The sequence below is a fragment of the Trichechus manatus genome, unplaced genomic scaffold, assembly GCF_000243295.1.
Source record: "Trichechus manatus latirostris isolate Lorelei unplaced genomic scaffold, TriManLat1.0 scaffold00130, whole genome shotgun sequence".
Lineage (NCBI taxonomy): Eukaryota > Metazoa > Chordata > Mammalia > Sirenia > Trichechidae > Trichechus > Trichechus manatus.
The window spans coordinates 454,752-477,359 of NW_004444066.1; the positions used below are offsets into that span (position 1 = coordinate 454,752).

Genomic DNA, 22,608 nt, shown 5'->3' on the forward strand with positions numbered 1-22,608 from the left:
TAAAGAGCTTTGTAGCACTTGACCAAGGAGGGCAGAGGCCAGGCCCGACAGAGAAGGCCTGTTCTCAGCGGGCTGAGAGAAGGCTGTCCTCAAGCGGTTGAGAGGAGGCCTGTCCTCGGGGGGTCGAGAGGAGCCTGTCCTCGGGACCAAGAGGAGGCCTGCACAGCTGAGAGGAGCTGAGAGAGCTGTCCTGCACTGAAGAAGGGAGACTTTGCCTACATGCTTCCTGATCCTGATCCTGAGTTGTAACTCATTACAGGCAGTCCCCTGGTTACAAACGAGATCTGTTCCTGTGTCTTTAAGTTGAATTTGCAGGTAAGTTGGAACAGGTGCCTATGGTTCTTATTTAGCCTTACTTCAGTGCAAAAGGAAACCCCGGAAGTGTAGTGGTTAAGAGTTCGGCTGCTAACCAAAAGGTCGGCAGTTCAGATCCACCAGGCGCTCCTTGGAAACCCTATGGAGCAGTTCTACCCTATTCTATAAGGCCGCCATGAGTAGGAATCGACTCGATGGCAACGGGTTTGGTTTTGGGTTTTTCAGTGCAAAAAAAGGCTTGAAGCCTTTTCAGTGATTTAAAAGCTGCACACACAGCAAGTGAAGGTGATTGGGATGAAGAATTTGTTGTAAGGGTTGGTTCAGTTGTTTCAAAGTGAGGGCAAAGTTCCATAACATTAAGGAGCAAGTATGAGTTGTCCGTAAGTCAGACGTTCGTAACCTGGGGACTGCCTATATGTCCTTAATAAACCCCAGAAGTGTGAGTATGGTCTATGAGTTGTGTGGCCATTGCAACGAATTATCGAACCCAGCAGAGAAGTGTGGTGCAGTGGTTAAGAGATCAGTCTGCTAACCGAAAGGTCAGCAGTTCAAATCCACCAGCCACTCCGTGGAAACCCTATGGGGCAGTTCTACTCTATCCTATGGGGTCGCTGAGTCAGAATCAACTTGATGGCACATAACAACAATAGCAGAGAAGTAGAGAGTGCCGTGGAGGGACGGCTGGTGTTAGAATTGGTGAAAAGTTTGGAGAGAGGAGGCATGTCTGACCTCCGCCTCATAGCAATCAGCCTTGGGCTGATGCTGGCGGTGAGTCTCTCTCCTCCTCCTGGCATGAGATGAAGAGGTCTGACACCACAATGCCATTTGTTTTTACATTCTTTAAGGACTTTCTAGTCTACATGGTTTAGTCTCATCCTTTATCTTTCATTAGATCCTCATAATAGACCGGTGAGGTAACTGGTATTATCTTTCCCACTTTACTAATGAGGAAAATGAAGCTCAGAGACATAACCACCCAGTGTGTTCTGCTCCACTTGGAAATGTGTGTGGTGTGTCTGTCTGTGTAACACTATCTGTTGCTCAAAAGCTAAACCATGTTTAAGTAGTTTGAACTGGTTTGAAAGTGGAGAGCTCGGGAATCCACAACTAGCATGCACCTGCTAAACCATTCGACTATTCTTCCAATCAGATTCCAGCAATAACCAGTCCACTCAGCTTTGCACTCCAGTCCAAATTCACCAGCAGTCATCCATCAGAGTCCGGAGCTAGCCAGTCCTTCAGTGTTTCCTACCCAATCAAAATCTAAAACCATCCACAAGATCCAGTCTCTCATCCAGTCAGTAATCAGCCATAATCAAGCCAATCATTCTTTCATCCAACCAGAATCTAATTCCTCCCAACCTAAAGGAAGAAAGGGACATAAATTGTCTGTTTTTTCCAAACAGAATGCAGCAGCTGCTAGATGAGCCCAGACTAAGTAGAGCCCTTTAGCGTACGGGGGATGTTGTACAGCAGCCTGAACAGGAGATTTTTTCATGGGATGGTAGTGTTGGAGCAACTTTTAGAGAACTCCTGGGGACACACAAGCCCCCAGCCATCAGGCAGAAAAGTTAAGGCTCAGAGTGGGACCTACTTCCTTTCACCCCCAGAGTTATGTACACATGAGCCTGAGACACTGGGAGCTGTTGTGTGTGTGTGACATCCCAGGAAGCTTTCAGATAGCCTGGATGCAGGAGGCAGACCCTGTAACAAAGGGAGAGGAGCTGGGAGGGAGGTCCCTCCCCCAGGGCCAGAGGGAAGTGCTGGAGGCTGAGACCAGAGTCTCAGAGCCAAATGCCAAGTCAGGGTGGGCTCAGGCAGGTCCCAACACCCAACTACAGTGCCACCCAGGGAGGTGGAGCCCCGAGCTCATGATCCAAGCCAGTCCATAAGCACTGAGGCAGAGGAACCAGGGCTCTTTAGCCACAAGAAGATGGACTGGAACTCTAACTGTCTGAACATTTCTAAAGAGTGGTCTCTGTCTTTGGTGGCCACAAAGGGAATGCTAGGGCCGAAGAGTGGAAGGAGTAACAAAATTCAGCCAGGATTATAAACAGGACAGTTCAAGCATGGGTTGGAAGGTTTGGGGGCAGTGGTGAGCAGCTCCCCATCGTTTGGAGGTGGCCAAGCAAAGCCAGAGGCTGACCTCATACTAACTCCATGTCTGAATACCGACTGTGCATGTATGTGTGCAGGGGTGGCGGGGGTCGGGGGGGCACAGCACAAAATGCTGCAGGAATTCAGAGCTGTTCACTTCCTGGCAAAGATCTCAATGTACCATACACCAGAACTCCTGGGAAATGAGGCAGGTGAGAACTCAGAAGTCAGCACCCACTTACCCCAGCACCAGGCACATGTGTGGGGTGAGGGCATGAGTAGAGCAGAGTCAGACACAAACTATCAGAGACCAAAAAGAGCTCCCAGACCACCTTCTGCAATCCTTCTTTGCACAGAAGGGGAAACTGAGGGCCAGAGCTGGGAAGGGGTTGTCTAAGGTCACACAAGGTGTCAAGTGCAGATTGGGGACTAGAACCCAGTTCTCCTGACTCTGGGTGGCAGTTCTTTCCCCCACCAGGGGTGTGCACTCAAATATTCTCAGGAGCCAGGTGGTAACTAATGTGGGAAATAGCCTGAGTCAGAGAATAGGGAGTGGGGAGGGGGCCTGAGGGAACAGGAGAGTGGATGCTCTGGCTCAAGGCTTTTAAATTCCATGTTTAAAGAACCCAAACAGACCTGGGCTGTAAGGGGCTATGGGGTTTTCCCATGGTCTACATAATTTCTGGCCAAACTCCAAGGGAAGGAGAAAGCAGAATGTGATTTCCACAGGATTCTGGTTTCCTAAGTGCTGGACTAGGGAAGAGAGGGCAGCTGTCACTTCCCAGCCAGCCCAGGTCTGTCCCCCGGCACATCCAGACACCCCACAGATGTCGGAGCATGCAGACACCCCACAACCAAACTTTCACACAGAATAATGGAGTGTGACTGCTCCTGCTCCACTTCCTAGGCCAGAATCAGGGAGAAGGTGGGGAGACGGCGAGCAGGGAAGAAAGAAAGAAGCAAGGCAGATTGGAGGCAGAGTGTATTGAGAACAGGCGAGAAAACGGAGTCCGAGAAGAGGTCGGCTTGGCCGCAGGAGCTGCAGGATGGAGGGCGGGCTCTTCCACTGCTAGCCCCCAGGGGTCAAAGGGAGCAGGGGTCTGGTGAGGTGAGGGTGGGGGGTGTCACTCTGTCCTGAAGGGTGCTGGCAGGAAAGAGCTGAGCTGGCTCACAACTCCCCCACGCGTAACCCCCGCATTCTAGGTGGAATGAGCTCACTGGGAAGGCACCCCTTGTTTCCATGGAGACAAGCTGGGAGCTCATGAAAACTACAGGCTCAGCCCAGCATGGGCACCACCCCCACCACCCTTCACACCCTGGGGAGCCCAGAAATAGGGCTGGGAAAGAGAAAGTGAGTGGTCCTCGCCCCCCAGCCTACGGATGCTTCCATCTGAATCCTATCTCTTGCATCTGTCTTCTCTCACTCCCCACCAAGCCTGGTTTTGGGGGGCTGCAGCACATCAAAGGTGTCAGAGGTAGCAGGGACCTTGACTACCTAACTCAAAACCATCACTGTGTAAATGAGGAAAGTGAGACCCAAAGATACACAGAGTCAGTCTGTTAGGACCAGATCTCCTAAGTCCCAGCCTTTTCCTCAAAGCATTAAGGCCTCTTCCATCCCTTTCCACTGAGCTGCTCTGCTCCTGACCTAGCCCGGCTATGCTGCCCAATCTCCAGGCAATCCTGAACCTCAACCAACCCAGCCTAGGCTTCAGATCCCTTGGCCTCCTGCAGCTGCTTATTCCAACCACACCCTCAATGGGTGCCCTTGCTGACATCTAACCTCCACCTGTCCTATAGCAGGAGCCCATTTCCTTTCCCTCTGTCCTCAGGGGACCGTCTTGTCACTTACAAAGCCTTTCTCCCAAAGCGCCAGTCTATCTTCACAGACTGCCATGGCTGGAAGGGCCCTCAGTATATAGATGAGAAATCTGAGGCCCAGAGAGGGAAAGTGACTTGGCTAAAGTCACACAGCAAATGGGTGTCTGAGTTGGGATCAGAACCCTCCTCTCCTGCCTCTCTCCCTGGGGCCCATTCTACTGCACCAAGATGGCTGCTTTTTGTCAGGAAGATCTTGGCTGAGGCTGAAGCCAAAACTAGTCAATGGATATGTCGCTGGGGTCTCTCTCCTACCTGCATGCCCACATCTGCACATCCTCCTCCTCTTGGGATTCCCTGGAACCTCCCCCGCCCCAGGGCAGTGGGGGCAAGCCAGGTGGAAACAGAACTGAGGTCTGAAGCAGAGCCAGATGCTGGGAGAGGGCAAGGAGGTGGATGAGCAGAGGGGCAGGAAAACAAGTCAGACAGCAGTGGGGGGCCACGTCCTCGTCCAGCAGAAGGACCCAAGGGGAGGAGGAAAGGTGGAGGCTGAGGCAAAGCTCTCTGAAGCAGTGGAGAGGAAGCGGTGTCTGGAAGGCAGAGGTGGAAGAGACAGGCCTGTGGAGGTGAGAATCCAGCAAGAGGCAGAAAGATGCCAGGAGACTGGGCCACAACGAGGGAGGCCCCCCTCAGGCAGCTGAGGAGGCAGACACTTGGCTAGCTGATTCCACGGGCGTGGCAGGCTCTGTTTGCTCCAAAAGCCCATTAGGGCCCCCTCTAGGCCATTTCCCCAGCAAGACGCTGGCATCAGACTCTGGTACCCCTATAGCTCGCGAAGGTCAAAGGAAGCCCCCTCAGCCTCATTAGAGCCTCCTAAGGAGTTCGCTCCCCATGACTCTCCTCCCCAACCAGAATCAGACATCAGATTCCCTCAGACAGGGAGTCCAACCCCCCATGTGGTAGGAGAGGGGCTACTGTAGCTCAGAGAGGGAGGCAACTTGCCCAAGGTCACAAAGCTAGCTGGTGGCAGCATCAGACCTTGGATCTCAGACTCCCATACTCCTGACTAGCCCTGTGCCATCTCTTGCCCCATTTGCTCTCCATCGGGCCCTCAGAGAGAGGCCTTGACAGGCAGTGGGACCCCCTGTGGGGTCTGGCTACTTGAAGCAGAAGGAAGGCTTCCACACCTGAGCCTCTATCCCGGCGTTCCGGGTGGAGAAGGAGGGCCGTGGGGCCTGCTTAGCTCGAGACCAGGCCCTGGAGGGAGACACGGGGGAGATATCACTGCTGTAGGTAGGGCTCACAGCAGTGGGCTGGGGGCCATCTTGGCCAGGTGAGGTGTAGAGGCCCGGTGAGGAGCGTGAGGGCCGAGGCAGGGCAGGAGATGGTGGCAGGGCTGCCTTGGGCAGGCTGGGCACCAGATCCAGGGAGCTTGGCTTGGCAGGCGAGACAGCTCTTGGTGAGACACCTCTTGGTGAGGCCGCTCTTGGCGAGACCTTGGCAGGTTCCTTGATGGGCGAGAGGACGAAGAGTGAGGGCCGCATCTGGTATGGTGGCTGCTTGGTGGGCTCTGGGCGCAGGACCCCATTCTCAGGCAGGTAGCCATGGTAGAGGGAGGCAGGTGGGGTCCGGGCTGGGCTGCGAGAGGCCACTCGGAGGCTCCCAGGGGCATTAGTGGAGTATTTCCAGGATGAAGGCAGGGACATAGTGGGTGAAGGGCAGCGGGCCAGCTCCGCATGACCTGAAGACTCAATGACATACTTCTCCATTCGAGATTGCCGGCGAGCGTAGAGCTCGGCCCCCTTCCCGGATGCCTCAGAGAGGTTCTGGTTGGGTTTGGGCTTTGGTTTGGCCTTGATGCGGGGTGACTTGAGGCACGAGGCCCACTCCGGGAGGGCCTCCTCAGCTGCTGCGGGACTGGCCCTATCCCGGGGCACTGGCTCCTGCTGGAAGTTGGAGGCCTCAGCCCCCAGAGCGAAGGGCTCCTCCTCCACGCCCACCTCCCCCTGGTCCCTCTGCCTCCGCTTCTCATCGGCTGTCTGCACCAGATCCAACAGGTCTGGATTCGGGGTAACCTTGGGCTTCTCCACAAAGGTGAACATGGATTTCCGGCTGCCCCGCCGGGCCATCGATTCCTCCAAAATGCCCGTCTTGCTGGTGGGAACTGCCTGGCCCTTCAGATGGGAAGGCTTAGGGTCAGAGCTGGGGTACAGGGCAGAATAAGAGGGGGGAGACCTAATCCGGGAAGCCAGGGGGCCCGTGGACAAGGTCTCGGCGTAGGTGGGGGGTGGGGTGAAGTTCCCCAAGGGCCGTCTCTCCAAAGCTGGACTTCGTTGCACCAAGGGCCGTCTCTCCATCATAGGGCTGTGGGACATTATGTGTCTCTGTGGCTGGGGGCTTCTGTCTGCCAGGTTGGGGGGCTGGGGGGCTGGGGCCTTCTCCCCGAGATGTCGTCTCTCTACCATCGGGCTTCGTTCCATATGGCTGGTACCCCCTGGTCCCTGGATCCCAAAGGGTCTGGCCGTCCTGTTGACCACTGACTGGGGCTTGGCCAGTGTGAAGTGGACTTCACTATACAGCTTGGCGGGTGTGGTGGTGGCTGCCTGCCCAGGCATCTCTTGTTCTGCCGACCCCCCTAGGCTGCTAGGCTGGATATCGATGAGCAGGGAGCTTGACATGAACTCTGGTGTCGAGGCCTCCGAGCTGAGGATGGGAGTGGCTTCCCTGGAGAAGGTGTTGGTGGTGGAAGCTGGAGTTGATACCTTATCAATTAGGAGTGTGCTGGATTTCACTTCTGCAGCTGGTGCCTGGGGTTGCCCGCCAGCACATAGAGTACTGGGTTTGGAATCTGGCACTGTGCCATTTGGCGGGAGCTGTTCCTCAGAAGAATTCTGTTGGGCACTAGAAAGTGCCAGTGGAATGACAGCTGCTGGTGGGTTCTGCTTGACATCTGTGGCTGGCGGGTTGTGGTTGCTGTCAGAAGCTGGTGTAGTGAGTGTGGCGCTGGGCGAGGAAAGGTTTTGGTTGACATCTGCTTCTGGGCTATGGACTTCAGCCAGAGGTGGGGTCGGTGGGGCCTCCTGGGCCTCTCGGTTCTGGGACAGGTGGAGCCCATTGGCCGTCAGCAGGGCTGCATTCTCCTTTAAATAAACCACCAGTGGCACCTCTTCTTCCTCACTGGCCACCTTCTCCAGGTGCCGCAGCAAGTTGGCCTCGTCTGAGTACCCCTCCATGCTGTGGCCAGGGATCCCTGTGCCAGGGCTCTGGGAGTTGGAGTTCTTTGGACGGCCTGGCTCGGGGTGTGATGTGGGACTCAGGCCAAGCCCCCGGGCATGGCCTGTGGGGCTGTCAGGGTGCACTCTGAGGCACTCCTGGCTGGGCTTCTGTCCTCTCCGGCCGTGGCTCTCCAAAGTGAACTTGTTCACCCTCTGCCGGCGCCTATTGAAGAGCTGGACGCCACGGGAGTTGGAGCTGGGAGGGGTGGTCAGCTGGGCTGCAATCTGCTGGCTCCGTGCCTTGGCCTCTTTCAGATCCTTCTCGGTGAGGCTAGTGCTCTGGCCCAACGCTGCAGGGGGACAGAGACCCAGTTAGCAAATGCAAATGCAGAACCACAGGTGTAGACAGACAGACAGAATGTGGTCACCTCACCCCTCCTTCAACATGATCTTGTTTTCTGGAAGTTGATCTTCACTCACTGCTTCCTAGAATCACCTCTTCTCATAACAAACTCTGATCCACCCTTCATGGCCACTCAAATGTACCACCTGGGTGAAGCCTGCCCTGATTATCCCTCCAGGATTAGCAGGTCCTCATTTGGGTTTCCCCTGAAGGTTGTTGATACGATACTTCACCAAACTGTTACAAACCCCTCACCCTGGTAGTCAAGGCCTCTGCTACATCCCTGACTTAGCTCCTTCAACCCTTCTCCTCCTTCACTAGGCTCTGACACACTGGCTTTCTTTCTGTTCCTTGAAAATGCCAAGTTTGTTCCTGCCTCAGGGCCTTGCTGTTCTCTGCTTGAAATGATCTTTTTGCAAGTGGCAATTCATGTCGGTTTCTTCTTGCCACTTGGGTTTCAACTTGAATGTCACCTCTCTAAAGAGGCCTCCCTCTAAAATCAGCCTTCTCCTCTCCTAGCCCATTTCCTGGTTTATTTTCTTTATAGCATTCACCACAGTTTGAATTATCCTCTTTACATGTGTCCTTGTTTATTGTCTTACTGCCCAATTAAAACATAAGCTTAGGAACAATGACTTTGTCCACCTTGTTCATCACTCTAACCTTGGCCCCTAGAATAGCACCTGGCAGAAAGCGGGCCCCCAGTACATATTACTGAATGCATGAATGAGCCCACAGAACATTTTCTTTGTGTCTTCCATAGGGCCCTTTATACTATCAAACTCATAGTATAGTAATTGGGCTTGATTTTAAAGAGAGATGCTACTAACATTTCCCTTTGTAAGGACAGACAAAATATTCACATGGTCCAAGAGTAAAAGCTTATAAACAGGTATACAGAGAAAGTCTCCCTCCATCCCCAGACAGCCCACACCACAATCAGGTAACCATTGTTAACAGTTTCTTCAATATCCTTCCAGAATTTCCTTCCCATTTTATTTAAATGATCATTTAAAAATACTCATGTTTTAACATTGGAAAAGTAATAAATGGCACTAATTTGAGTAGCAACTATGCAGGAACTTTGCATTATTTTATGAAACACTTTATGAACACTATGAGACAGGCATTATTGCCCCTGTTTCACAGAAGAGGAAACTGAGGCTCAGAGACTTAGAAGTAACTGACCCAAGGTCACATAGCTAAGGGTGACAAAGCTGGAATCAGATCCAGTTCTCTGTGGTCTACAGCCCAAGCTGTCTGCTGATCCCAAAAGGTCCCTTTGGGACATATGGGAGACAAAGTCAGCGAGGGTCAGGCTCGGAATGAGTCTGTAGTCTGGGAACTGGGGTCAGAAATCGGGCTGGTCAGGCCTCTGTTACTCTGTAGATTCACTGTTGTCGTTCATTGTCATCCAGTTGATTCTGACTCATGGCCACCCCATGGGTGCGGAGTAGAACTGCTCCATAGGGTTTTCAAGGCTGTGACCTTTTGGAAGCAGATTGCCAGACACTGTAGGCAACCATTTATCTTTATCTCCCCAGTTCCAGCATTCACCAAAGTTTGAAATTATCCTCTTTACATGTTTCCTTTTTTATTGTGTCTCCCCAACTAGAATATAAGCTTAGGGGCAATGACCTTGTCTGTCTTGTTCACCAGTAGGTGCTCAATTTATGCTTGTTGAACAATGATGCATGAACAGATGAGCGGATGGACAGATGGATCACCCTGTGGCCAGTGTTAGAAGCTCAGTCTGTGGCTGGGAAAATCCCTCTCTCCATCCCCTTCCCCCACCAACTATGGGAAGCTAATTAGTTTCTGAGGAATCTGACCCTACCCTCCCTCCTACTTTGCCCTCATTAGCACTGGCCATGACATGCTGAGTGGGTCTCCAGGGACAGTCTTTCTAGGCATCCTGCCAGGGAAGCTCAGGATTCATGGACTCTCAGAGCTAGAAGGGCCCTATCGAGATGCTATTTCCCCACCACCCCCATTTTATAGATGGGGAAACTGAGGTTCAGAAAGTGGTCCAGAGTAGAGCCCATTGATCCCCACATTGGGCACGTGGAGTCAGCAGGGAGGCCTACAGCAGAGGAACTGCAGACGAGGCCCACCAGTGACAAGCTCTCTGGCCCCAACCCCTCTCTTCCCTCTTCCCATCAGGGCCTGGCTCTCCACAACCCCTCAACCTGTGAGAGCACACAGCCTGCCCCACCCACCCATGACACCTGCTCCCTCCTGGTAGGGCTCCTCTCCAGCCCAGATCAACCCATCTGTAAAAGATGAAGGGCTTGACCAGGCCGCTCCCTGGGGGGAGCTGAGAAAGGGAGCAGCCAACCACCCCAGAAGGCCACACTGTAATGTCCGTCTTACATAATGTCCATCTCCTCTGCTCTGCTTAGAAACCAGCCTGCCTGGCCCAAATCCAAGCTCTGCCATTTGCAAGCTGTGTGGGCTTGGCGAGTTGGTACATCTCTCGGAGCCTCACTCCTCAATTTCCTTAACAGAGAAGGGGTGATACAAGCGCTCATGTTAGGGTTGGGAGCAGCAATAAGGCAACAGATGTCAAGGACTTACTGTTATCAAGCTCAGTTGGAATGAGGCAAGGGCTCATGATACCCTGGAATGAGCTGGCAATTGGTGACCCCACTCTACTCCCTGGAAGGGGTCAGATCTCCTTCTAGCAAATTCACTGTATAGATCCAGGGTCCTGAGAGGGGATGTGACTCTCTTAAGGTCACACAGCAGAGGATTCCAGATCTATGGAGAGGCAGAGCTTGTTGCCCCAATTCACAGAACCTCAGAATTTCAGGCGTGGCCATCACCAGGTCCAATTCCCCATACAACTCTTGCATCCCCAAAGCCACCCCCCTGAGTGTGCAAACTTCTGCTTACACACTCAACTGACAGGGAGCTCACAACCCTAGGGAGGTGCCTTCCACTAATTAGCGTCTCTTAGCTAGAAAGTTGCTTCTTACAGTAAGCTGGTAATAACCTCCACCTCCTCTTGATGGTTCTGTCCTCCAGGGCTTTCTCTTTCCAATCTGACAGCCCTTCTGAGATGCCTGGATGCTCATCACATCTCCATGGGACATGGTCAGGATAAACATCCCCAGTCCCTACAAATTCCCTTATGGCACAATTCAGTAATAGTAGCTAACATTTATTGGGCATTTACCGTGTACTTTTACATGCACTTTACATATATTATCTTACTTAATTCTTACAACAACCCCATGAAACGCAAACTATAATTATTGTTATTTTACTGATAAGAAAACCAAGGCTCAGACAGGCCAGGTGAGATGCCCCAGGTCACACAGCCAGAAAGTAGCAGAGCTGGATTCATATCTAGCTCTACCTGACTTCAGAGAGTGTGACGCTCTCTGGCTGGCTGGTTCCCACATTACTAGGCACACAGAAAGTACGTCCGTGTTTGAACAAGCCAGACATCTCAAAATCCCTGCATTTTCCTGCTTTTCTCCTCACTTTTCTGCTTCAATCCCATCCCCAGCTGAATCTAAAAGGCCAAACTGAACCAAACTCATTGTCGCCAGATTGATTCTGACTCATGTTGATCCCATGGGTTACAGAGTAGAACTGCTCCATAGGATTTTCTTGGCTGTAATCTTTACAGAAGCAGATCGCCAGGCCTTTCTTCCATGGAGCCACTGGGTGGGTTCAAACTGCCAACCTTTAGGTTAGCAGCCATGGGTTTGAAAAATTCTCAACTGTCAGAGGGTAAAGGGCCCCCAGAGATAAACTGGTTCGTGAGGCTTAGAAAGGGAAAGGGCACTGTCTGAGGTCACACAGAAGGCCGTGGGCCCAGCACCCAGGTCTGCTGACTCCCACCAGTCTCCATTCCCAGCCTGGGCTGCCACTGACTGATCCCCCTGCTTCTCTGAGCCTGGCACCTCCCCTGAGCTGCTGTTTGGGAACAAGAGGAACTGGGCAGAAAAGGCCAGGGGTGAGTGAGCTCTGCCCTCTGAGGAGAGCTCCCATGCCCCCACCTCAGCCCACAGTGACTCGATGGAAAAGGAATTCGGCGGGAGGCTTGGACTGGACCCAGACAGCAATCCGGGCGATTTTTGCCATCCTGCACAAACAAAGCTGGAGAAGGGGGGGCTTGGCCAACTACAGGCATCCCAGAGTCCCCCATCTGGGGCACCAGGGTGGCAGCTAAATCCAAACTTCCCCAGACTAGGGAACTGCCACCCCTGGAAATGCCCCAGCCAGCTGGGTCCAAGAAGATGCTCCCTGGTGTCAGAGGGGTGGGAGGTGGTCAAGGGCCACAGAGAGCAGGCTCCTCGCTGAGCCCCTAATCTGCCTGGCTGCAACCTGCATCTAAGGGGCTGGCCATGGTGCCTCTGCAGGGACAGGTTGGGGTGTCAGCCCTTTAAAGGCCCACCGTGGGTATGGGATCAGGAGCCCTAAAGACAGACCTTCAAGAGAGGAAGAGGTGGGGGGCAAACACAAAGAACTGCCTGGGGGTCAGGAGACCTGGGTCCAACAGGATTCAATCCCAGATTTGGGGAGGAGGTGAGAAGCCCTGAGCACAATCATTAGAATAAGGATTCTAGCAATGGTTGCTCTAATTACTGAGCCTTCACTAGAGCCCAGGGGCTGTGCTGTACACTTTATACTTGTCATCTTATTCAGTCCTCACAACAACCCTGAGAAGAAAGTACTATTATTCTTCCCATTTTGCAGATGAAACCGAGACAAAGAGAGGCCAGCCCAGGATCACACAACATGTAAGTGGCAGAGCTGGGATTCAAAACTCAGATAGTCTGGCCGCTGAGTCTCATCTCTTAACTACTCTGCCTTCCAGACCTGAACTCTGGAGGCAGGGGTTCCAGTAGAAGCCCCAGGGCTCCTGGACAATGGTCAGCAGAAGTCTGTTTCCTCGTCTGTGATCACTGCCCCTCAGCAGTGCCTTCTCCCCTGAAAATTCAGCTGCCTAGAACAACACATGCTTCCTCTCCCTTCTTCCTCTCAGGAGAAGAGCTGGTAAACTTATTTTTACTAAGGTAGAAATGACTGATAGGACATAAAATACTAGCGGAGTGGGAAGAGCATTGGGTTAAGAATCAGGAGACCACAGTTCTAGTTTTACTCAGGCAGGGACAAGCCCTTTCCCTCACCCCACCCCCCTCCGCAGGAAGAGCTGCCTGTTCTGCCCACCGTTGGGCATGTCTGGACCAAGGATCCACAGGAGGGAGGTGGGGCAGGGGAAGGGAGGCCAGAGCAAAAGGTCAGGACAAGGAGAATTCAAGGAAATGCTTCTTCACACGGGCTGCCGTCAATGGGAGTGTCCAGGACCGGGTCGGGTGTGGTGGGACTGGGAGCAGAGGTAGGAAGAGAGACTGGCTGGAGGCAGCCCATTGTGACCACCCAGGAGTCTTGGCAACAGGAAGGGTAAACAGGCTGGGTAAGCTGCCCCCCTGGTGGGGTCAGGAAGGAACCAGCACTGGCCGCTGCTCAACCTCTGGCTCAGCTGGGGGCAGGAAGATGAATGAGGCCTGAGTAATGGCCTGGCTACCTTGCCAGCCCCTGCCCTGCATCCTCCCCCTGAAGGAGGAAATGACACAGCCTCTATTCCCTGGGGAGTTCTCCATCCACAACACAGTCCCGGTGAGTATGACCTGCTTGGTCCCAGCAGACCGCCAGCCCTCCTCCCAGGAGGAGAAGACACACTAAGGTGGAAATGATTGCCAGGACACACTAGACATGCAATGGGAGAAGCATCGGAACCGGAGAGGATGCCCCAGGCCCAGCTCGCTGATGATCTGGGATAAGTCCCCATAGGCCTCTCCCTTGATGCCCAGAGGGGAACTGAGACCAGAGAGGGGATGCCACATGCCCTAAGTCACACACCCTAAACCATAAAGGCCCCTCAGAGCGCTCCTCCTACTCACTCCGGCTGGGTCCTCCCTGCAGCCCAGCTTCCTGCTAGATGCTCCCAGTGGCTGGCTGAGTGGCCTCCATTCCCAAAGCCTCCGAGAAAGGCAACCAATTGCCTCACTGACGAAAAAAGGAAAATCCCACATCGACAGCACTGAGGAGGAGCTGTATGTGACTTCTCTCCTCCACAGATGAGTCAGCCCGGCTCTTTATCAGGAAAACCAATTTTGCAACAGCCTTTTAAATGGCCTCTCCGCCCCCAGTCTCTCCCCTGCCAATCTACCCACCCCGCGCTGCCAGATTCATCTTCCTCCCGCCTCGCTCCGCTCGTGGTTCTCTCCTGCTCAAAACCCTCTCTCCTCCCCAGGACATGGAGAATCAAGCAGAGAGTCTTCACCCTGGCATTCAAGACCCCTGACATCAGGCCTTCGCAATAGCTTGCTTACCTTCTCTCAGTACCCTCAGCAGTGGCCAGAGGGAGTTCAATGGCTCACACTTCTCACTTGGCCCTGTGAGTTTCTGCTTCCAAAGTATAGTTTGCACAGGTTCTCTACTGGGAACCCTTCTCTATCATCACATCCTTTCTACATGCCCTAACCCTCCCAGCCTTCCTACCGAAACCAAAAATCAGTTGCCGTTGAGTCAGTTCCGACTCATGGTGACCCTATGTGTTGCAGAGTAAAACTGTGCTTCCTAGGGTTTTCAAGGCTGTGGCCTTTCAAAGCAGATCGCCAGGCCTGTCTTCCCAGGCACCTCTGGGTAGGTTCAAACCACCAAACATTCTGTTAGCAGTTGAGCGCCTAATTGTTTGCACCACCTAGGGGACTTCTCAAATGCCACCACCCCCTCCAAAGAGCCTTCCCTGATCCACCAATGGAACATTTTATCTGTACCACTTAATGATGTCATCACTTTGTGTATTATTCATTTCAGTAAAAATTACTCTTCAGGCATCATGACTGGCCCGTGCTTCATTTATCTTCCCAGTGACCCATGAGGTCAGCTGTACTCTCATCTCTGTGTTACAGTAGAAACGGGCTCAGAGAGGTGAAGTGACTTGCTCAAGGTTACACAGCTAGTCAGAGGCAGAGTCGGGATTCAAACTCAGGGTGGCTCACCTCCCAGTCCAGGGCCCATCACCATGGGCCATGCTGCCCCACCCATTGCTTTGCAGTAATAGGTGTCTGGACCTTACTGTCCCACATAGACTGCAAATGCCTCAAGGGCAGGGGTCTCAACTGCTTTACTTCTGTATTCCTCCTTTCCCCCCACATCTTCCGTAAGTACTTGTAAGAATAACAATGAAGACGATGAGGACGACAGTAGCCAATACTCTCTGAACACCAGATGCTGGCAAGCTAAGAGCTTAACATGTATTTTCTCATTTAATCCTCACAGCAACTCACAAGGGAGGTTCCTTTATCCCCTTTTTACAGATGAGGAAAACGAAGACACAGAGAATTAAAAAAACTCACCCCCCATGTTCCACAGCTAGCAGGTGGCAGAGCAGCACTGGGATCCAGGCAGTCTGACTGGTCCCAGCCTGGGCTCCTTTCTTCTGAAGAGGTCCTCCCACACAACACACTCACTCATCCTGCCTCACTTTCCCCACCCACTGTCCCAGGCCCAGCCGAACTGCCACTTCCTCCAGGAAGCCCTCATCAATCCATTCAGACTCCTAAATTAGTGCTCCTCCCCTGTCCAACCTGGCCCAGATGCCTCAGAGCAGGAAGAGGCTCAGAGGAAACAGCAGGCTGAGAAAGCTCAGAAGCCAAGGCTGCAGGGGAAGGAGGCTGTGTCTGGCCAAACTCCTGGTGTCTGCATGCTGACAGTGGGTTAAGATCAGGCAGGCAGGGGTGGGCGGGTGGGGGAACGTTAGACTAGGGTTTCCAAGTCAGCTCAGGCCTCAGGGGAAGCCACCTCTGTAGGCCACAAGCACTGCTCCTTGCTCACTGACCAGGGAACTTCTACAGGGTCCTTCAGGGCCAGGAACTACTGCCTCCCTCCTGCCTGCTCTACTGGGCCTCACTGCTAATCAGTCTATAATCAGTAGATTTTCAGGAACTTGGAAAGGGTGGTCTAGAGAGGGACAGGACTCAGCCCCAGGTACACAGCAAACTGGGAGGGGCTGTTTCATATAGAGCCAAGATCAGAACCCCGATTCCTATCTCTGGTAAGCCAGACTGCGTCCTCTGAGCCTTCTCCTGCTCCATCACCTTCCTCCCCAGGTCCCTGGGAGCCTTGGAAGTGCAGAAAGGACTGCCATGCCACACCCTTCTGGAGAAACACATAATCCAGGAGACAAAAATGTGGCGAGCCAGGGCAGAGAAGAGGTTGATTTCCCTAAACTGTTCCTCTGCCAGGGTGGGGCCGGGCCTAAGTCATCTTGGGGTTCCCAGAGTCTAGCCTGAGGCCCGGTACACTCTGGGCCCTCCACAAAGATGTGGCCCTTTCTCTTGGCCCTGCGCCAGCCTAGGGACGGAGCAGGTCTCCATCCTTCCTTAATGTCCCCAGGCCCAGCAGAGGCCATCTCCCAGAAGGGGTTCAGTAACTGTTGACTGAATAAACGACTGCAAGACAAGCCCTCCCACAATCCAAGGTCTCCCACTGCCATATTTTGCTCCACTGAATCTCCCTAGAGATCTAAGATCTGGAAGGTGGTTCCTAGGAGAAGGGGAGATTGCGGGTGGGTGAGGAAGGGGTCAGCAACAAGTCTGTGGGTGAAGAGGGAGATGAAACCTGAAATTGCTGTGTTAGATCTAAGACACAGAATGTTCCATGAAATGGTCCAGAGAACACAGAATCTAAGAGACAGATGAATCAGGATGAAGCAATCTGGGAAGGCTTTCTGGAGAGGGTGGCGTATGCCCTAGGTCTTAAAGGATGGAGACGGGGATGCATTCCAAGCAATGGGATGCTCAGCAGAGCCTGGAAGGCTCAAGGTAATCCCCACCTCACTCCCCTATCCATGCCCCAAATCAAGACCAGCTGGAGAGGAAGGGACCTATGACAGAGAAACACACTCATCTGTGCTCGTCTAGAGGCCGAGCGTGAATGGGGTGATCCTGGCACAATTCCATGGGAGCTATGCACACTTCAAGGCTCATGGCCAGAGATCAGAAACAGTGGTGTCTGCCCTGGGCCTCTGGGTGGGTTACATAATTGCCCCACGACTCAGGACACAGATCCAGCCAGGACCCTCTGCTGCTTCCTCTGCCATCTGTCTCGGCTGCTTCCCTCTTACAGAAGAGGCAGTCTCTGAGCAGCTGAAAGTGAAGGCCAGCGCCCTGTGGTAAATTCCCCACATTCCTTCCTCACAGAAAAATAAATAACGGGGGGTGGGTGGGGCGGGGGGGAAATGCAAGAGGAATGATAATAGTGGCCCAAGCACGCTGGAGCCACAGAGCGTGGGTAAACCACGGAGCTGTCCTGGGACAAGGCTTCTTAGACTGCTACCTCTCCCATGGAGGTGCCTGCACTCTGAGACAGACAAACCCACCGCCAGCCCCTCACACGTCCCCCCCAGGCTGTGCTAAATAAACCTCTCTAGGTCTCAGTCTGGCTCACATCTGCCAAAGGCGAAGAGAATCCCTCGGTCATGGCAAGTGGTCACCATAGGCAAACTTGTCATGGGCCAGGTGCACTCTGCCTCTATTACTAAAGTGGCAGTTTACTGAGCACTTCTTACGTGCCATGCAGTCAGTTAAGTACTATCATTATTTTACTGTGTTGTTTTATTTTATCCTCACAAGCTGTGAGGTATGGAGTACCATTATCCCCATTTTACAGATGAGAAAACTAAGGCTCACAAAGCTTTTGTAATTCACAAAGATTATGTGGCTAGGGAGTGGACTACGGTTTCCAGCCCCACCTCTTGATTCCTTATACGTTTAGCCTCCCAGCTCCTTCCCCAGGTAGCCCTCCTTTACCAGATCTGCCCAGAGATGCAGTCTGTTCCCCTTCTACCTCCCGCTAAACAAGGCATCTGAGATTCTAACTTGCTGGGCTCCCTTTAGTAAATCATGCCACTTCTCTGAGCTTCCATTTACTCATCTATCTATGAGGCAGAGTAGCTGTTGAGCAAAGGAGATGCAGAAGTGATTTAAAAAGTACAAGGAGTGTGCACACTCAAGGAGGTACTTAACTTCACCCTTTTGCACAAACCCACCTCTGTACAAGTCTCCCAGGCTGGGTCTCTGTCTGTCTGTCTGTCTCCCTCTCTCCCTCCCTTCACCAACCCTCTCTGGGTCTGGTCTTCCAATGTCTCCCTCTACTGCCCACAATCAGGCACAGACCAACCCTCAGCTCCCAGCATCCTCTCTGCACAGGAGACACAAGCATCAACCTCTAGCCAATGTGCTATAGCAGAAAGAACTGGGTTTGAATTCCAGCTCTACCTCTTACTAGATGTGTGACCCTGAGTGTTAAGGATTCAATTGTGTCCTCCAAAAATATGTGGGTGTAATCCCATTTGATAATAAGGTTTTCTGTGTTATGCTAATGAGGCCTTATCAGTTTCAGGACTGTCTTAAACCTACTCACTTTTAAGATATAAAAAGAGCAGATTAGGCACAGAGAATCAACCAAAAACAAAGAAGATTCATGCCACATGGAAATTGCCAAGGAATATCAAGAAGAACACTAGAGAAGCCGTGACGAGGATTGTCCCCCAGATTGGATAGGGAGAGCCTTCCCCTAGAGCTGGCTCCCTAAATTCGAACTTCTAGCCTCCTAAACCGTGAGAAAATAAATTTCTGTTCCTTAAAGCCACTCGCTTGTGGTATTTCTGTTATAGCAGCACCCCAGGAGACTAACAGAGCCTCTTACTAGATGTGTGACCTTGAATAAGTCACAAAACCTCTCTAACCTCCATTTTCTCAACAGCAAAACTGGGTCGACAATCCCGACCTTGCAAGCCTGCTGTAGGAATGAATGAGGCCCAGGGCTTACGGTGGCCTGGCATACCAAAGGCCTTTTTCCCTCCCTTGCCATCAGGCATCGGTCGGAGCCCAGGCCCCCTCTACAAGCCTGCAGGCTGAAGACTCCTGTAAGGGAAGGCACAGCCTGCACTGGTACCCACCACTTGGTTCGCCCCCAGCTTGAGCCTCAGCCAAGCAGCCAAGAGGGCACCATGGCCCTGGGTGTGCTAGAGGCGAGAACAGAGCTGCTGCCACTGCTGCTGACCCTGCCATGGCCCGGCCGCCACCATCCACCAATTACCAGGCCTGTCTGGCTCCACTCCAGCAGGAGAAATCTCTTGCCAGAGGAAAGGCTGAATCATCCGCTCCCCTCCCCCTGGCTCCTCTTTTCCCTCAAACTATAAAAGAAAAGGAGACCAGAGGTCAGGAGACTCAGCTCCAATGTTTGCCCTGTTATGACTTAGGCCAGACATTGAGCTAATCCTTGACCCACTATGGGCCTCAGTTTGCCCATCTGTTTAAAGGGCAGATGGGACTGGATCAGTGATTCCCAGAAGTTGGAGCCCCCATACTTCTAGTAGAAGCAGAAGAATTTTCGGTGGTACCCTGATTATTTTAAATCTTAATAATTACATATATTTCAAAGGTTTATTAGAGAAGAGGATAATAAACACACTAAACCTGCGATCTCAAATATATTACTTCTTAGGGAGAGGCTAAAGTAGATGTTTCAGTAACAAAAGTTAGACAAGTTAAAGGAAAGAATTAAATAAGCATAGCTGGTATGTGGATTTCATAGATATTTATCGCACACCAACAAAGGGCCAGGCACGTTCACAGACATGAACACAAACAGACAAAAATCCCTGCTTGCATTCTAATAGGGGAGCAAGATAATAAATATATGAGTAAATATACAAGTAAGTCAGATAATAAATGCTGTAGAGAAAAATAAAGCAGGTGTGGGCAAGACATAATATGTAGAGATATACGGTAATGTAAATATGATGATCAAAGTGAGCCTCACTGAGAAGGTGACATTTGAGGAAAGAATTGAATAAGGTGATGGACTGAGCCATGTGCATGTCTCGGGGGAAAGAGTGACCAGGTAGAGGGAACCACTAGTGCTAAGGTCCTGAGGCAGGCTCACACCTGGCAGGTGTGAGGATGGTGTGCATACGGGAAGGTGGGACACAAATGAGGAAAGTAGGTTCTCACATGGCCCTTCTACCTCTGCCCTCTGGGATTTCAGGGATCCCACTGCATTTCAACCCTTAGCACGCGCATCCGTGCACACACACATACACACACACCCGCATTCTCAATAACTTCTTAGGGCCCCAGTCAGCAACAGCACATCCACCTCCACACATGCCACACACAGAGGTGCTGCATTGCTTCAAACCTGCACTACACAGCAAAGCGTGGGTAGGCATGCATGCACCCTCAGCGTACAAGAGGATGTAGTGGCACCCATGGAGGGGACAGGACATACACATGAATCTGCACATAATGAGCACCCACAGGTAAGCATAGGGGGCACACGCACACAGGGCACACACGGTACTCATGTGGCCGACTGGCACGGATGTACATGCATCAGGTACACACACACTTTGTGGGCAGGCACGTGTGTCTCCCTCCCACCAGCCTGCCCTGGCTTCATGTAGCCAGGATTGAATTGTGTCCCCCCAAAATATCTGTCAACTGACTAGGTCATGATTCCCAGTATTGTATGATTGATTTCCCTATGTGTTGTAAATCCTATCACTATGATGTAATAAGATGGAGTAGCAGCAGTTATACTGATGAAATCTACAAGATTAGGTAGTGTCTTAAGCCAATCTCTTTTGAAATACAAAAGACAGAAGCAAGCAAAGAGACATGGGAACCTCATACCACCAAGAAAGCAATGCCAGGAGCAGAGTGCGTCCTTTGAACCTGAGGTTGCTGTGCGGAGAAGCTCCCAGACCAAGGGAAGACTGATGCATCACAAAGACCTTCCTCCAGAGCCAACCAAGAAAGTCTTCCCCTGGAGCTGACACCCTGAATTTGGACTTGTAGCCTACCAGACTGTGAGAGAATAAATTTCTCTTTGTTACAGCCAGCCACTTGTGGTATTTCTGTGAGAGCAGCACTAGATGGGTAAGATACCAAGTGACCAGACAACCCTGCCTTGAGGGTACGTGCTACTGGAGAATGGGACGTGTACCGATGGTGTGGTTTCAAATTCACTTCTCCAGTATCTGTATTGCACTCCTGGCTTCCCTCTTCCAGGGGTACTTTAAAATTTGCTACCAGATACTCAAATGCTCCAGGGGATCACGTTGCTGTGGGGAATGTCCCCTTTGGTACCCCTACTGCAATTAAACAGGATAGGCCATGTAAAATGCCTAACACAGCACTGTAAATGTTAGCAGCTGCTGTCAACATTATCTCTCATCATCATCATCACCTCCAGTTTCATTCCTTAAGGGTGCTCAGGGGGTGGCTAAAGAGTAGGGGGAAAAGACCCAACTGGGAGTGGGAGGCCTGAGTTTTAGTCTCAACCTGGTCTCCAGCTCACTGGGAGGCCTCAGGCAAGACACTTCCCTTCTCTGGGCCAGATCAGAAACCTGCATGTTCCTCAGAATCCCTCAGGGAGTGTGTTCAAGATGCAGGTTCCTGGGCCCTGCCCCAGACCTTTGGGGCCACAGAAAATACACTTTCTACAGGCTCCTGCGGGGATTCTCATGCACAGCAGGTTTGGGATCCACTGGGCTTTACAGTCCGTGATTTTACAAATGCATTTATAAGTGAGCTACCAACCAGGGAAGTGCCTGGAATGTTGCCTGGCACACAGTAAGACTCCACAATATTAACAAAAAATACCTTTAATAAATATATTTACATACATATAACTTATCACCACGCCTTGAATATGCACAGTGCTTTTTAGTTTTCCTAGCACCTTCACTTCCATTGGATCTTATCAGAGACGGAAGTAGGCAGAGCAGGGATTGTTATATATTTCACAGATGAAAAAACTGAGATAGAGAAAGGCCAAGGGACTTGCCCCGGATCTCACGGCTGGGGAGTGGCAAAGCTGGGAGCAGCGTGCAGGTCTCTGATTCCAGCCAGAGACCTCTGTGCAGCCTCACGAGATGTGCCACCTGGGGCCTTATCACCTGATTCTGTATGATTTTGAATTCCAGCCCACGGAGAACCTGTCTTTCCAATCCAGGTTTATGAAAACTTTGTACACACAACTTCCCCAATAACTTGGAGTTCACTGAGACTGACAACCTCAACCAGTTGATTTCCTTCCAGCCATAAGCCCCTCTCACCAGGCAGTACACGGGTCCCCAAATCCTAATGTTACTTGCTATCACTTGATCTAAAATCATCATTGTGTTCTAGCCAATCCAAGTTCAAATCCCAGCTGAGCTGATCACTAGCTATGGTGACCTTTAGCAAGCCTATATGCTGAGCCTCGGTTTTCTCTCCTGAAAAACCAACCAGTTGCCTTGTGAGTCAACTCTGACTCACGGTAACCCCCCGTGTGTCAGAGCAGAGAACTGTGCTCTATAGGGTTTTCAGTGCGTGATTTTTCGGAAGTAAATTGCCAGGCCTTTCTTTCAAGGCACCTCTGTGTGGACTTAAACTTCCAACCTTTTGGAGCAGCCAAGCGCTTAACCATTTGCACCACCCAGGGGCTCCTCCCCTGAAAAAGGGTCTCCTAATTCCTCCCCTGCAGGGTGATTGGGAGGATTAGCTCTCACATGTGCAAAGCACTTGGCGGCAGGCCTGGTGGTAGTGATTGTGAAAATGGGGAACCAGGCTCAAGGGTGAGCCCCTCGAAGGCAGGACTTCGGTTTTGTTCATCAGTACACACACACCTACTGCATGTAATATGTGCTCAATAAATACACTGAATGACTGAAAAAATGAGATGTTA

General features: G+C 51.9%; 1 protein-coding gene across 2 annotated transcripts in view; it reads right to left on the bottom strand.

Moving 5' to 3' along the window:
• Positions 1 to 22,608, bottom strand: part of SYNPO (synaptopodin) — a 39,746-nt gene that overhangs the window by 2,329 nt on the left and 14,809 nt on the right. Inside the window, exon 1 of one of the 2 annotated variants that reach the window (XM_004384890.2) lies at positions 5,418 to 7,463. In XM_004384890.2, the coding sequence (XP_004384947.1) occupies positions 5,418 to 7,463 (2,046 nt within the window). Of the gene's footprint in view, positions 1 to 5,387; positions 7,796 to 22,608 lie in introns of those variants that run through there. The other variant, XM_004384889.1, reaches the window with a different exon arrangement.